The 16,701-nt window shown below is 40.0% G+C and overlaps 1 protein-coding gene across 1 annotated transcript in view; it reads left to right on the top strand.

Annotated features, from left to right (window-relative positions):
- Positions 1-16,701, top strand: part of LOC134528486 (uncharacterized) — a 161,594-nt gene that overhangs the window by 110,618 nt on the left and 34,275 nt on the right. The window contains exon 2 of the mRNA XM_063362138.1: positions 1,770-1,922. Coding sequence (XP_063218208.1) covers positions 1,770-1,922 — 153 coding nt within the window. The remainder of the gene's footprint in view (positions 1-1,769; positions 1,923-16,701) is intronic.

Below are 16,701 nucleotides of genomic sequence, written 5' to 3'. Positions count from 1 at the left end.
TGTGCAGAACTGCTCGGAACTCTTCCTAGGTTGTTAAAAAGTCCTATGACTTAATGTATGCTTTTGGACATACGCCATTGCTAATCACACGTATATCTGTAGAAGAAAACTACAAAAAACACAAAAGACAAAAACACAAATTAATTATTATTTTTTGTTTTATTTTGTGTTTTTGTCTTTTGTGTTTTTTGTAGTTTTCTTCTACAGATATACGTGTGCTTAGCAATGGCGTATGTCCAAGAGCATACATCAAGTCATGCACTCCCATTGCACAAATCTTTCAAAGATAATAATAAGTCCTATAGTAAGCATAAAGCCGACCAGCGTTGTCGTTCAATGCTCTGGTTCGGAGTGGACTGGATCTATAGCCTTAAAGTGTATCATGTGTGGTCCTATGGCACACCTAACATGGGTCTATAGCAACTGTGAGTGTGTAGCCAATAATAATTATACTTGTGTTCGTTTCAAGCCTTGCACGTGCACTCGGAGCTGAAGTTTCCTTGGTCCATTGACTGTTGGTCCTATGGTTAGCGTAAAGCATGTTTGAGTACGGTCACCGTATAAATCTATGTTTGAATATGATAACTGATATTTGTCTGTGTGAAACCGGGAAGTTGGGAGCGAATGTTGCTTACCCTACGAAATTGCGCTCACGAGGATTCTATTGCATTATTTACCAAAGCTTGAAGAAAAAATAATAATTGTTAGGTCCACACAGAAAACAATTCTCCTGCCTCTCCACGCTCCTGTTGCTCTTATTCACTTCAGAACTCAAAATTCAGAATGTGGTGGCCATATTTTTTTACAAATATACAGTCAACTGAAACTACCGAGGTAGGTTCTTTTATTTCAGGCGCATTATTCATTGACAATTCCGTAGATTTAAAGTGATTTATAACAGTGTAGGACTTCCCTAACTTCCTCCGTGCATATTGCCAAGGTCACTTCCGTCCTTGCGATGATGCAACGGAGGTAAAAAGTTTACACACTCCGAACTACGGAGGAAGGTTTATTTCAGGTGCTTTATTCGTTGAAAATTCCTTAAATTTACTGTGATTTCTAACAGTGTAGGACTTCCCTGAATTCCTCCATGCATGCTGCCATTTCTCGCAGCTGAACCCCAAGGTCACCCCCGTCCTCGCGGTGGTGCATGTGACTTAGGTTCACACCTCATAATTCATCTATACTCCTCCAGGCGTATGATCCCGTTAGGGTGTTATCCTGGTTAGGAGAAAGATGGGTCTTTTACATGCCTGACACTGTTGCCAGTGCCCAACACGGGTTCCGAGAACCGTGGAAATAGATTCGCCATATCTAGGGACCGGAAAAATTCGCGGTTTCGACGGCCTTCAGGATAGACTGCACATTCCCCTGTACACTCGGGCAAATAACGCCAGTTCATTGGCTGCTGACTTGTGAGTCGTCTCAGCTGGTTTGTCTGTGATTCGATCCTTCTTTGGTTGAGGGTTTATAATTGGTTGAGATTCGTCCAGATGAACAGTAAGCCAATAGCAAAATTATCTAAAAGGTAAATGTATTTTACTTTTAGCCTATCACCGAATTAATCCGCGAATTTTTCCGGTCTCTAGCCATATCCAATCGCGGCATGTTGCTGGCGAGCGCACGGCTAGGTCGGAGAGGTTGAGGAGACCCGTCCCAACTTCGGCCCCGCCGACCGGCCCCGCGGTGGTACGGTGGAGGTAGGAGGTTACTGAGTGCTCCCAGGACGGAGCGACCAGGGCTGACGGCCGTGTCTCGCGTGTCCGCAGCCACCGAGGGGCGAGCCAACAAGAAGTTCGGGGACCGCTGCGACGAGGACGACGAGTGCAGCTTCGGCGGCGCCATGTGCGACAAGGAGAAGAAGATGTGCCAGTGCCTGCCCGAGCTGGACGTCACCGACCACGTGGACAAGTGCGGCAAAGGTACGGCGAGCCCTCGTCCTGCCCCCTGCCCACGTGGTGTGTGTCCCGGCGCAGGCTCGAGGCTGGGGAGCGTGCCCGACCGTCACTGCTTAGTAGGGGGAGCAAGCGCGTTCTGTGACATTGGCAAGGGGGGAGCGGGGTGGTGATCAAGGGGCCAAATGTTGGGCCGGGGTCCGTCACGTGGTGTGTGTCCTGGCGCAGGCTCAAGGCTGTGGGAGCGTGGAGTGGGTCAGTGACCGACAATCACTACTTAGTAGGGGGAGCACGGGCATACTGTGACATTGGCTATGTGGGAGCGGGGTGTTGATCAAGGGGCCAAACGTCAGGCCGGGGTCCATTTCGTGGTGTGTGTCCTGGCACAGGCTCAAGGCTGTAGGAGCGTGGAGTGGGTCAGTGACCGACAATCACTACTTAGTAGGGGGAGCACGGGCATACTGTGACATTGGCTATGTGGGAGCGGGGTGGTGATCAAGGGGCCAAACGTAGACTCCGGAATTGGGGCGTTGGCCCGCTCCACACTCCACAGCCGGAGGCCTGTGTCAGATCGTAAATAACCATGCTACTCCTGTGAAGGTTTTCCTCTGGAGACGCTGCCCACATCCCGGCAATTTCGTACATGTATGATTTCACCTCATCAACTGTGGTGATCCCGAGTGTTACGAGATGTATAAGCCCTAATTCCTTCAACCATTCTTCAACCCACACAAACGAGCAGTCCTGCATACTGGGGCAGTGCACTGCCTCATGGAGGGGAGGAGGATTGTTCCATTGGGGGACTGAAAGTTCGTTAAAATTATAAAAATGCATCACAGAAAATCTTTGCTACATAACACTCCACCATCAGAGTCCTAGATGATTTTAATACATATATTACATAACTTTTCTTGTCTGTAATGATGTATTATGGTCGGTTCTGTTTAGTATTAGTGTTTGTATAAAGTAGTTGTTTAAAAATGTATGTTCACTGAATAGCCTCGCCCTTTGTTTGGGTGTGAGCTCAGTGGTTAGTGGGTGACAGACTGTGAGGTAGGTTCCATACAGAGCCGTTCACCTTCACACTGTGAGTGGAGAGGAGGCACTACTGTGGTATCTCTCCTTGTCTGCCCTGTTCCATCATCGCCGTGTTCTTGTGGCGAGGCCAGGCTGTCACCATCATCACCACCTTTGCTTGGACTGACCTTGTGGTATCGTGGTCACACCTACTATCAGCTCCCATACATCATGCCTGAATTACACGTCTATAGCGCAACTGCCTTTCTGTAACATGTTGGTGTCATCGAAAATAATATATTTTTATATAGTTGTTTAGTAAAGCCATAGCAACCATTAAATTAAGCTTAGAATATTAGAAACATTATATTTAGTTCTTGTAAATATAGCAAAGCTATATTAAAATTGGTGATCTTGTTGTATATATGTACATTTGTGAGAGGTATAAAAACATAATAGAATTTTTGATCAATGATATTTTATTCAATTTTCGAACCATTAGAGCAAGCTTCTATGATACATACAAATATCTAATTCCTTTGGAATGTCTTTTTAACTCCGTGAGGAACCTTTTAGTTATTGTATTATGTGTGTGAATTCTAAAATTGTACTCTAGAACTAATAATGAACCCATAACATCAACCATTTAATAGATACCTGCAAAATTTGCATTATTTTCTGGGCACCAGGATTAACTCAATATGCTTGTATACTATTAAGATTATGTCTACGGTCGATTGGCTGCAGTCACATTTTATCTTCCATCTGGATTTCATATGGTTGAATCATTTGAATTTTGTATTGTTCATGTTGGTTTCTTGTCCTTCAGGAAGTTTCATAACTACCTGTGGTCCAATGAAAATGCAGGTCAAGTGGTCAAGTTTATAATGGTATGCATTCTAGCATCTCATCTATTAATAAACATTAATTTTGCATTTCTCTATGGATGATCGAATTATATCTGCTGGTGTAAAAGAAAACTTTCAAGATTAGCCAATGCACCTACGAAATATCCTACTTTGCATCAGTGAATCCATTTTGTATGACTATCTTCACAGTAGGAAGTATCGTGGGTTTGGCTATCTATAGCACCGAGTATTTTTCATGAAAAAAAATTTTATTGCTCATTAGACCTACTCTAGCGATGTTTTATTTAAATTGGTGGCATTGCTGTATTTTGCCTGCCCATTTATTACATGTTTGCTTTTGTACAACTACCAGGGGATGTTAATGGGTGTAAAAGATTCAACAACATAGAATGCTACAGGTAAAAGTATACAGATTGTAAGTGCAGGCTGGATACTGAAACTGTAGTAACACATACCCTTTGAGGTTAGTACCTCAGCAACAAATTTCACCTTTATGTTGTTTTATCCTTATCAGATAAAATCATGCCTGCCACTAGACAATCATAAAAACCTCACAAAGGTAGCATCTTATCATATGCAATTTTGTAATGCTCCTGTGATTGCATATGAAACCCATTAAAAACATATAAATATTGTAATTATAAAAGTTTTAACACTCAAACAAAAGTACTTTAATATATTAATTTATATTGTAATCACAAAGATACTACAATAAAGCTTAATGAAACCAAAATAATATAATGGCTTACAAAGTTGTGTGAGTATTTATAGATTTTAAACTTATATGTTGATGCCCAACACAACATTTGCTCGAATGATATGAAGTTATATCTCAATTTCCTCAAATTATAACGATAATATTATTTACAGGCCAATTTAGATGCTCATCCAGATAATTATACACAATTCCCTCCTAAAATGGTTTAACAACAAATTACCAGGTACTGCTACCAGCATGAAGAGTGGAACTATAACAAAACCCAACCTAAGTAGGTAAATGCCAACTCAAATCAAAATTATTATTTGTGAATTCAGTTAATTTCCAAGTATGTATGTGTATATATGTATATATATACACACACAAATTATCGAGATACTATAAACATGCTTGATACTCCCTAATTGTCAGCAAATATAATGTCTCTTAATGTTTGTGTTCTTATAGAATACCTGAATCTATATTAGTCTGTTATGACACCCATAGTCTTGTGAATTTAAATCTCTGATACAAACCGAGAAATGTTACAATGTAAACAGGCCGATCATAATATTTTTTTTCTTCATAATTTCAAATAGTATTCAGCTGTTTAAATGCCTCAACAGTCTCTGGTAACATTTCCATCCCTCATTCAACATGATGCAAGGACAAACATATAACATTAGGGGAATCATCTGTCATTTTGAATTGGTTAAGTTGTTGTATTATTTAATTGTTTGTCTCGACAAATCACCGGAGCTAGCTATGGACCCTAGTCAAAAACCATAGTTCGTCGCCTAGTTTAACCATTGCATCAGTTTTTGCAGTCACCCAGTGAAATAATCTGTTATTTCTTCTCCGGAGTTGACTGCTGGCAGGAACGTACGCAAAATTACTTTTTTTTAGGAGGGGAGAGAAGAGATAACCCACTTTGTCTGCTGTTTGCTTTCCACTTCTTTACATTTGTTCTTGTGGGCGATAGAATTTTTAGAATTTCGGGGGTGGGGGGAGGCAGTAAGGGTTGGGTAAACTTTTTTAAAGAAAAGTTTTAGTCAATATTTAGACAATTTAACAAAAATAAGAATGTATTCGATAGTGCACCTGGTGGGGAAGTTTTATTTATTTTCTCATTCCAACCCCAGGTTTTTTCGACCCCTTGTAATAATGGTTTGTATTATCAAAAGTTGTTTCATACAAAAGTTTTGGATAAAATTATAAGATTTCCAAATATTTTAAACAGAATTGGTAGTGTATTTACTAAGAGAGTTGTGATTTTTTTTAAATTCTACCCCTTGTTTATCAATCTCTTGCAGGAATAGTTCATCTAATCAACAATCCCAACATATCCCCTTCCCCATCTCTGCGTACACCCCTGGATGCTGGAACCTGTTCTTAATACATGACTGTAACAATTCAGATATGTTATGGGAATATTTTAAACATGTTTACATTACCAAACTACATAATGATGAGCCAGAATCAAAATAGAAAATTTCACATGCAGCTTCATCACGAGATAATTAATTTAAAACTAATTTATGACTTATTGTCGAAAGTTTCCCCCAAGGCTGTTACTCATCTTTGAAGTTGGAAATTAACAACTGGTTTGAATAAAATAACAGATAAATTATTAAAGTTGAACACAGAGCTTCTGAAAAGTATTTTATTGAGAACTATCTACAACCACATGTCATATGTGTTGCTGTTGTAAAAAGATTTTATTGAAATAATTGAAGTTAAAATCATGTCACAAAATGTATTGCAAATAAAGGAGCTATCCCAATTATTAAACGAATTTTATTTACAACAGTGACACATTTGACGATGAATGCAGAACTTAGTTCAATTAAATAATATCCAGATTCTTAGTGTTAAATCTTAAATACTTTATTTGCAATAAAATGTTAATCACCGACTTCAAAGGCATATGCTAGCATTGGGAAGCACTTCAGATCATACATTGTACATCTTATATTTTTAAGATCATGCAGCCAAGGTTTATCAGTCATATTCTGACTCTCTTTATATGCGGCTCTGCCCATAAGTACAACTCTAAGGTTAGCTAGGGTGAGTAAACATAGATTAGCTAGGAAGAGTACTTCAAGGTTAGCTGGGCGAGCTATCATAGGTTAGCTTTGGCAAGCTCTCCTAAGTTAGCATGGGTGAGCACTGCTAAGTTGAGAACTCCTAGTTGAGCATGGATGAGCATTCCTAAGTTGAGAACTCCTAGCTTATCATGGGTGAGAATTTATAGGTTGGCTGGGATGAGAACTCCCAGGTTAACATGGGTGAGCACTTCTATGTTGGGTGGGTTAATAACTCCTAAGTTAACATGGATGAGCAATTCAAGGTTGGCTGGGTTGAAAACTCCTAAGTTAACATGGGTGAGCACATATAGGTTGGCTGGGTTGAGAACTGCTAGGTTAACATGGGTGAGGACTTCTAGTTTGGCTGGGTTGAGAACTCATAGGTTAGCATGGGTGAGTACTCCTAAGTTGAGAACTTCTAGGTTAACATGGGTGAGCACTCCTAAGTTGAGAACTCCTAGTTGAGCATGGATGAGCATTCCTAAGTTGAGAACTCCTAGCTTATCATGGGTGAGAATTTATAGGCTGGCTTGGATGAGAACTCCCAGGTTAACATGGGTGAGCACTTCTATGTTGGGTGGGTTAATAACTCCTAAGTTAACATGGATGAGCAATTCAAGGTTGGCTGGGTTGAAAACTCCTAAGTTAACATGGGTGAGCACATCTAGTTTGGCTGGGTTGAGAACTGCTAGGTTAACATGGGTGAGGACTTCTAGTTTGGCTGGGTTGAGAACTCATAGGTTAGCATGGGTGAGTACTCCTAAGTTGAGAACTCCTAGTTTATCATGGGTGACCATTTATAAGTTGGCTGGGTTGAGAACTCCTAGGTTAGCATGGGTGAACACTTCTAGGTTTGCTGGGTTGAGAACTCCTAGGTTAACATGGGTGAGTGCTTCTAGGTTGACTGGGTTGAGAACTCCTAAGTTTACATATGTGAGCACCTCTAGGTTGGCTGGGTTGAGAACTCCTAGGTTAGCCGGGGCGAGCAGGGTTTTGCCAGCCGGATGCATACGGCGAGCTCGTTCTGCGTGCGCGCTATCTGGAGTCGTAAATCGCCGGTGCCTGGCCAGGGGTCGAACCCTGGTCGCTGATTCGCGTTTATCGCACGTCCTGCACGCAGCGGGAACAAGTGCTATCGACCCTGGTTGTCGCCCAACTCGCCTCGGCTTGCACGGGACACCGCGACCTCGGCCATGCACTTTGCGGTGAGAGAGAATTCCTGGAGATGGTGAACTGTCACCGGAGAGAGACACCGCTTATAGGCTTCGATACGCTCGTCCATGCTTGCAGCTTGTCTCCTATTCGCTCAATCAATCAAGCATACCCGAATTTCTTGCGGTGATCAGAGCCAGTAAGGAAGTGTTGCTGACATGAAGATAGTGTACTGAATTCAGTAAACTCCCTATTATTCGCGCATGCTACGAAAAAAATACAGCACATACCTATGTAAATCTGTATTTTATTACAAGTGAGCAGATTTGAACTCTACTGATGAGTGTATTGTGCGCAGTATACAGTAAAACGCCACAGGCCTTCTCGGAACTCACGCAGTGTCTGATGAAGCCTCTGAGTACGTACAGTTCTGTATCCTTGTTAGGAAGCAAGTACCGAGCACTTTTATGTTTACATTACTGAAATGTATTGCATGTTAATTATTCAGTAAAATAATAAAATTTTAGCATATTTTAAAAGTATTTGCTGTTAATTGTAACTTCTGCTATACCTAAATTTTTAGATTTTTAAGTTAAAATTAATGTTTCCTTTTTTGTTTCCCATTTTCGGCTCTTTTGCGGATTATCCTTGATTTTCACTATCCGCGGTGGCCCTGACACTTAATTTAGCGGATAATCGGGAGTATACTGTATTAACAAACAGTCAAACATTTCAGCGATAAATCATCATCTGTAGTCGTTCGTTTTATTTTAGAACGAAAAACTCTGTATAACTAACTCATATAACATTTAAAATGTATTTATTTTAAAATTCCTGATACGGATTGCACATATCAGAGCTGAATATTAAGATGCATTCAAGTAGAGTCTCACTAAAATAGTTTGATACCTGTATCCAAGCAATTATTTTTAAAAAAACTTTCAGATAAAGGTTTGGTTCACAACACTTTGGCACAAAGAATAAGAAATAATCTATAAGGTGTTATATCTTAATAGCATGTCGACCCATGTCTGCGTGATCAGATGGTCTGATTAATTTTTGTGTAATATCCGGTGCACTTTCGTACAGTTTCTTTGAAGCAATATTCCACCCAAACATCATAAAAATATTATTCCAGGTTTTGTGGACCGATGTTTTATGAGTCTATCACGCTTTCATCAGGGATTCCCTCAGTCCTAGTGGTTGGCCACTTCACTTCATGAGGTCTTTCTTTTGAAACTCGGAATGTAGTGGCACAGCGAAAGCCTCAAACAGAATATCATCAGCTTGCGTGATGTACTGTGTCACATAAAAACACGCCATCATTATTTTTTTATCTCGCACTTAAAATGAATTATTGCAGCACGGTACTTTAAATTGCACGCAATCGTGGAAATCCAGGGTTAATTTTGGTGATCTGTAAAATTTACTTATTCCACTTAAGGCATTACACAAACCCTCGACGTGAGGAGCCAGAATTGACTAGCAAACTTAAGCTGTTGATCTATCACGAAAAAATAGTTGAAAACTTATTGCCTAAAGTGCTTCCCAAAGCTGTTACATACCTATGGGGTTGCAGCTTAGCAGCTGGTTTAAATCAAGTATTATAGAAAGTATTTTAAGTTTAAACACTAAGCATCTGAAGAGTGTTTGATTAAACAATATATACAACTACCGCACATTCACTTATAGCATTGGTTTAGAAATATATGTCTACATCGAAAACAATTCTAACATATACTTTGACTTCAATAAAGATTACTAAATATGTCTGTTTATTCATCGCTGGAAATTAGTGTACATATGTTTATTATTCACGTGAGATAAATTATTACTAAAAAAATTAGTTTTGGCCACAAATAATTGAGCTATTTTAAATGGGATATAATGTGTCATGCAATAGTGGTGAACATGAAGTGTAGAAGTACATAGGTGGAATCCCAGAAAAAGGGCAGGATTTCAGACAGTGTGAAGGATGTCAAATGAACTTTCCAAGCACGTGAAATATATCGGGATGTCTACCATGTAATATTTGGATCTCTGGAAATGGAAGTAAAGGATCCTTTTTTTTTTGTCGAGTGTCACCCGCTTGAATCGGTCGATCCGGCACGATGGGACATTCCTCGCGGTTGAAACCCGCCAAAATGAGCGACTGCCGAACGTGCTTGTCGGCATATTGCTCTGGTCGCGGTATTGCTCTGGTCGCGATATTGCTCATCGCCTTAGCCGACAACCCTTCCCTCCGAAGCGACGCGTGGATCATCTGTGGGGCATTCCTCGGGCAGAACTCGTTCACCAATCAGCGAGAGTGTCGAGCATAGTCAGGGCCGGGTCTAGAGGCCTGGAGGCCCCGGGGCAACAGAGGAGCGGAGGCCCCCTGGCCCCAAATTATTTTACAAATAAAATAAACAATTTTTTTTCAGTCGAGTTTTCCAATAAATAATTTATTGTGAAATCAAGTAGATTCTCTTAGTATTTAATAAACATACATAAATATAATCGGAGACAAGAATTATATGAAATTAAATTTTAGTGTTAATGAATATTTCTGTTAATATTTAACAATAATATAATCATGTAAGTATGTGCAAAGTACTGTAGGTAAAGGTAATACAGCGAAAAAAGGATATCAAAGGAAAAGATGTTTACTAGTGTTTACTTGTTGGAATTAGAAAGACTTTTTTTCCGATGTCTCTATTGTGGGGGCCCTCCGTTTGTGGAGGCCCCGGGGCTTTCGCCCCGGTTGCCCTCCCCTAAATCCGGCCCTGAGCATAGTCACAGTTCACTGAAAACACACGTGTTGTACCCTCGGATTTTTATAACAGCCTGCTGCCATATCTTAACTCTTATTTCAGTTTAGAGTAACTGTTCATCAAAACCTATCCGATATCCGAATTAATCTCACACGAAGTAACGAGAATATTAGGTGATGTAAACTATTTTTTGGGTCAGTTTATGTGATATTTGACACAGACCAAAACTAGATTTGATATCTCAGTTAAAAATTGTCCTTCATGACAGAAAATGTTTCTTGTATGCTACCATGATTTTTGAACAGTCTTCTGCACCGTGAAAGTGTCTATTTGTTCTGTGGAATATGCGACGACTTAAATCTGAAGTTTACAGGAAATAAGTTCGAAAATTCTTCAAAACTGAATGAATCCATGAAATTACAAATATAGTCCTAGTCTGCATCATTTCACTAGGAAATAAAGATTATATCTTCAGTGTACATCATATATCATGCTGCTAAAAACTTAGCGTTATTACACTTAATGATGTTTGCACCACTTATAATACCGAATCTTGAGGAAGTATACTACGGCTTAATATCGTAACATAGCCGTTATTTTTAAGAGAGATAAACGAAGATGTTTTTTTTTCTTCATATGTTGTTCCAGTATAAACTGAAGTAATAATTTACACATTTTCGCTAAGTTATGTTTAATGTGAAATTTTTCACCGGGTCAAGTTATCCAGAAACTATAACAGGAAAATATAACTCACCAAAACGATTTATCAAGAAAACTATGGCCAATGGTTAGTTGAAAACTTTCTGAGATGAAATGTTTGTTTAAGGCTATGCCAAGTGCACGCAAGTATGTTGTATAAGAAACATTGGTACGTAAATGTTATAATGAAACCTTAATGGAACTTTTTAATTTGCAACTGTAAGTCGGTTAGTATTATAATAGCATTCCAAATAAAATGAGCTCTTATGTAAACCACTGGCGCTGGTTAAAATAACCACACTGATTCAATTACTGAAGTAAAAAAAAAAAAGAAACAGTTTTAAGTTTGCCTCATGATGTTATGTAGAGATTCACCACGTAAAATATTTTGTGTAAAAAAAATCAACTCTGTAGGGGGCTCCAAAACTGTATTCGAGTGGTTTTTTGACGAAACGATCTTGTAGTGGTATATTTGTGTGGTCACTGATAAAACAGTTTCGTGATCTTTTATCGCTGTTTTGGTCACCGCTACAAAGCTATATAATGAAAATAGAATTTTGTACACTAAAGAGACATACCTCACCTTATCAAACGTCCTCTAGAGTGCAGCGTAGCTCATTAGATTCAATGTGATATCGGTTTCTGTTCGTTGCACACTCCTCTGAACTTGGCCTATTTTGAACTCTCGCCTATCAAAATCACCAAGTTTAACCCATTCGGTCACACTTAGTAAATTCCTAAGATGTGCATAATTTTAATTTTTTTTAATATTTTAGCTCATGTTTTTTTTTATTTTCGTGTGGTAATAATCTTACGCTATAATTATAATATATATTTATGTATGATTTTATAATAATTAATAAAAGCAAAATAAAAATTATTTCATATCCAAAAAGTATGGTGTTCACTAAAATGTTGGTGCATCTTAACCCACACATTCAAGGTTCGATGAACTCCATGCATCATTGAGATATATCCTGCATTGTCCACTTCACTGGACGTTTATGCTGAAAGCGTTAAGGAGCTACAAAATGAAAGCTTTTCGGGGGAAAGCCAGGGAACTGTTTTTTTTTCTCAGGGTGCAAATGACGAACTCTCCCGCGCGGTCACGCGACTGAGGGGATAAAGTGCTAGGCATGGCGGACGGTCGAACCTTTGAATATATATACTGTATAGAAGTCGCCAGCCCAGGTTAAAATTTCTAATACGGTTTATAGGTAGTTGGTTAATTCACCGCTGCAATCGCCACCATCTCTAGGGCATCGACTTGTGGTGGTCCCTAGCGGACAAGTGTCTAACTCTTCAAACACCCCTTCCCCCTTCCCCAGAACGACGTTGAGCTGCAGTGAATGATGGACGAGGGGTGCGGGGAATGACAGCGGGCGACAGTGCTGCGCTCTAACGTGTAAATAACAACTAAGACGATACAGGGCGTTACGGCAGCGCACTGCAGCGGTGAAGTTCCCAAGCTGCTCATCATACGCTTCTGAAAAACGTAGAGTAAATCCTATCCACTCGCGACTTCTATACAGTATATATATTCAAAGGTCGAACAGACACTTCTTGTTCGTCTCGGCGTCACCGCCGGCGCTCCGTTGTTTGTCGTGACCTCGGCGTCACCCCGCGCGCCAGTTAGACGTGCGCGCACGAGAAGCCCGAGACGTGCATCTGGTTCCGTCCCTGCCCGAACACGCCCGAACATTCACCTTCGGCCAACCTCGGGATCTGTTTTATTTTCGCGCAGGAAAAAAAAAATTAATTCAAATATTGAAAGTTGGTCGGTTATGTTAGCTACATTAAAACACTTTAAAACATTATGGATAGAGACCGGAAAAATTCGCGGGTTCATTTCGCGATAGGCTAAAATACAAATAGTTATACCTCAGTGCTGCCTCTGCTATCGGCTCACAACTCACCTGGATGACTCTGGGCCAATGAGAAACACCCGACCAAAGCTTTATCGAATCACAGGCTGCTACGCTGGGACGTCTCACAAGACAGCAGCCAATGAGTGGGTGACATTTGACCGAGTGTACGTAGAACTGTGGAGTTCATCCTAGAGGTCATTGAACCCGCGAATTTTTTCCGGTCCCTAACTATTGACGGTTTAGTGTAGTTACATTAAAATAAACAGAGTAATATAAATGTATATAAATAAACCCAAGGTTGGCCGAAGGTGAATATTCGGGCGTGTTCGGGCAGGGACAGAACTTGATGTACATCTGAGGCTTCCCTTCGTGCGCTTCTTCAGATCTGGGATTCTGGAAGGTTAGGGCTTGCCGTGTGATGATTCCTCAAGCGGCCTGTGTCCGCCGTCTCAGAAGACACTAGCACACTGAGAAGACAGCCACAAGATGCATCCTGTTAACCTACACCTAGGTAAGGGAGTTGCAGTTACAATCCTTCCTTCTGTAGCCTTCTTGACTGTGCTATGAAAATTATCTTCAAAGAAAGGAAATGCCGAATTGCATCCTTCAATCTGTAGCTTTGACTGTGCTCGTCTTATATCCTTCGAGTAGGAGTGACTCTACTGACACCACGTTTGCTGTGCAGCCTACCCACTTTCATTCCCCCCCCCCCCAAACCGGTTAAACATATTTGTTTATAGGCTCAGGGCATTCGCGTTTTAGCTATTATATTGCCTAATTTATGGATTCATTAGTAGCTGAGTGAGAACTTTAACGAAACTAGTGTGTAATCTGGGTGGGAATAAATTTTGTGAGATAATTAGTCTTATGCTTCTTATCGTACTCAAAGACAAATGATTAATCATGAGAATCTGGCAACTTATTAGGCTATAAAAGTTTATTGTGAACTTAGTAAATATTTGCTTATTGTTCATTGACAATAGTAGGTACTAAGGTGAAAAAAATAATATTTTTTTTTTCGAAGAATTCATAAAATTTACAGGTTAGTTACAAACTAATACGTTCGTGAAATAGTGCACTTGTTGTTAAGCCTTAAACAAGTTGTAAGCAGTGTTGAGACGATGTCTAAAGACCCTGTCACTATGTCAAATTTTTGTGTTCATTACTTTCCAATATGTTGTGCCAAGTAAAGTTGAGGGACATGACCTCACCATAACGTCACTAGCGCAACCATGTTTGTTTGGCAAGTTGGATGACTTGAGCTTTCATCACATATTTTGCATGAAGGGTGGCCTCTGAAACATGTTTGATTTAGTATGCAAACGGCCAATCGTAATCGTGCCTAGCAAAAACGGAATTGAAATACGTTTCCGTCACAACTGTTCTTTAAAATGGCAAAGAACTAGAGACCGGAAAAATTCGCGGATTCATTTGTCGATAGGCTAGAAGTCAAATACATATACCTTTATAATGATTTTTCTATTGGCTCCCTGTTCATCTGGACGAATCTCAACCAATTATAAACCCTCAACCAAAGAAGGATCGAATCACAGACAAACCAGCTGAGACGACTCACAAGTCAGCAGCCAATGAACTGGCGTTATTTGCCCAAGTGTACAGGGGAATGTGCAGTCTATCCTGAAGGCTATTGAATCCGCGAATTTTTCCGGTCCCTACAAATAATACATGAGCGATTAAAAAGGTTACAAAAGTAAATAACTGGAATAATGTTAATGAATGTTGTATGCGAAAACATTTTGTGTAAAAATCAGATTATGTTTCTAAAACTTTAAAAACTAACTGGACATTCATTTTAATGTGAAACTGATATTTTTGTGATTTAAATTTTTGTACGTTAAAAAAAATTTTAAAGGCACGAATATAATAAAAAGTTTAAAATTTCCATCCTGCACTGTGATGCATTATTTAATTTCAAAATTAGAGGTTAAAAATGAATAGTTTGACATAGCTAAAAAAAATTGATACTGGGACACGATAAAAAAAATTTGAGGTTATGTGTCCAAATATATTCGATGGATGAAATTGGAAGCCATTTTCCGTCCAGTACTAGCTACCCCTCTAACTCTATTGTCAAATACGAGGGCATTTCGTAAAGTAGGCTCCTTTTTGTTTTTAAAAAAATATAAGCTTGTGAGAAAACCTTAGTTTTCTACAGACCTACTTTATTTACATTTAAACATAATCTCCATTGAGTTCCAAGCACTTTCCGCAACGATGCACCAGTTTCTTTAACCCCTCTGCATAGAAGTTCGCTTCCTGGGAATTAAACCAGTTGACAATCGCAATTTTGTAATTTTTACTGTAATTTTTGTCCCACGTTTCAAGAATTCAACCAAAATGACTCTCTTTTTGTCCAAAAAAAAAAATCCTGTAGCCATCATCTCGAGTACGGAGATGGCTTAAAAGTTTTCCGGAGATATTTACCGAGCGCCTGTGCTTAGGCTACACGCATTGCGTATTTGAAGTCAATGATGCCTATGGCCAAGGAGTGCGTTCCATTCCCAGGCGACAAACTAATATGCAAAAAGGGGTTAAATAAACTGGTAGAGCGTTGCATAAAGTGCTTGTAACTTAATGGCGATTATGTGAAAATGTGAAGTTTGATATTTAGTAAACTAAAATTTGCAAATAAAACGTTTTTTTTTTTAATGAACAACCGGAGCTTACTTCACGAATGGCCCTCGTACAGTTGGAGACAAATATTTGACATTGTGACCGGGCCTTAAGTGCTGATGCAGGTTCTGTAAGGAGAAGAAGATGTATTCGCGATTGGACTGGGAACAGCCTGTAATTAATAATGTGCGCAGGCTTTCACGGCCATTGAAGTAGCTTGGCTTCTGGGTTGTAGCCGTGTCCTTGGCGAATAATTCACCGACGTTTTGGTCTACATTGAAGTCGCCATCATCAGGGAGCAGTTACCTACCGAGAGGTGACTGCTCCCTGATGATGGCTGACTGCAGTGTCGACCGAAACGTCGGGTGAATTATTCGCCAAGGACACGGCTACAACCCAGAAGCCAAGCTACAACAGCCTGCAGTATTGCACAAAGCCTCTAGTACTGCTATCAGCAGTCCCACGTGACTATACAGTACTATGTTGCTGCACAGCAAACTCAGCGGTGTGTAGGCACTTGTCAGCTTCCAACTGTTGACTGTGCATCTTCTCTGCTGCGTGTGTCGCGTGGAATGCGAACTCTTGTCTTTGTAAAAAAAAAACTCTTTGTTTCAACTGCTCTATCGTGGAATTCTCTTCTCTAGTTTGGTATTTATTTTTTCCCGATGCAATCCTCTTGCGTACTTCTGACTAGAGTTTTAGTAGTGCATCTCCTGTCTCGACACGTACGGTCTTCTATGCCTGTAGCTCCCGGACACTGGAATGTGAAGCACGGGGTGTGATTGGAGGTAGTTCTGCGGGAGCTGTAGTCTCGGCCAATGGCGTAGCACATGCGGTGGTGAGGCCAAAGTCTCTGATACGAGACAAGTTTCAACAGCTTTGTGCTTTAGAACTTTCCCATAGGTGAGTGACTAGTGAAAGCAAAACTGTATCACGCCTATAGTTGAACGCGAAAGGTGAAAATTACAATGAATTTACTTTTTAGAAAAATTAGCTGAATAGTCTTTTAAATAATGAACAGTGTAGTTTT

Source organism: Bacillus rossius, chromosome 1 (genome assembly GCF_032445375.1).
Source record: "Bacillus rossius redtenbacheri isolate Brsri chromosome 1, Brsri_v3, whole genome shotgun sequence".
Lineage (NCBI taxonomy): Eukaryota > Metazoa > Arthropoda > Insecta > Phasmatodea > Bacillidae > Bacillus > Bacillus rossius.
This window is presented reverse-complemented; position numbering and strand designations above follow the sequence as displayed.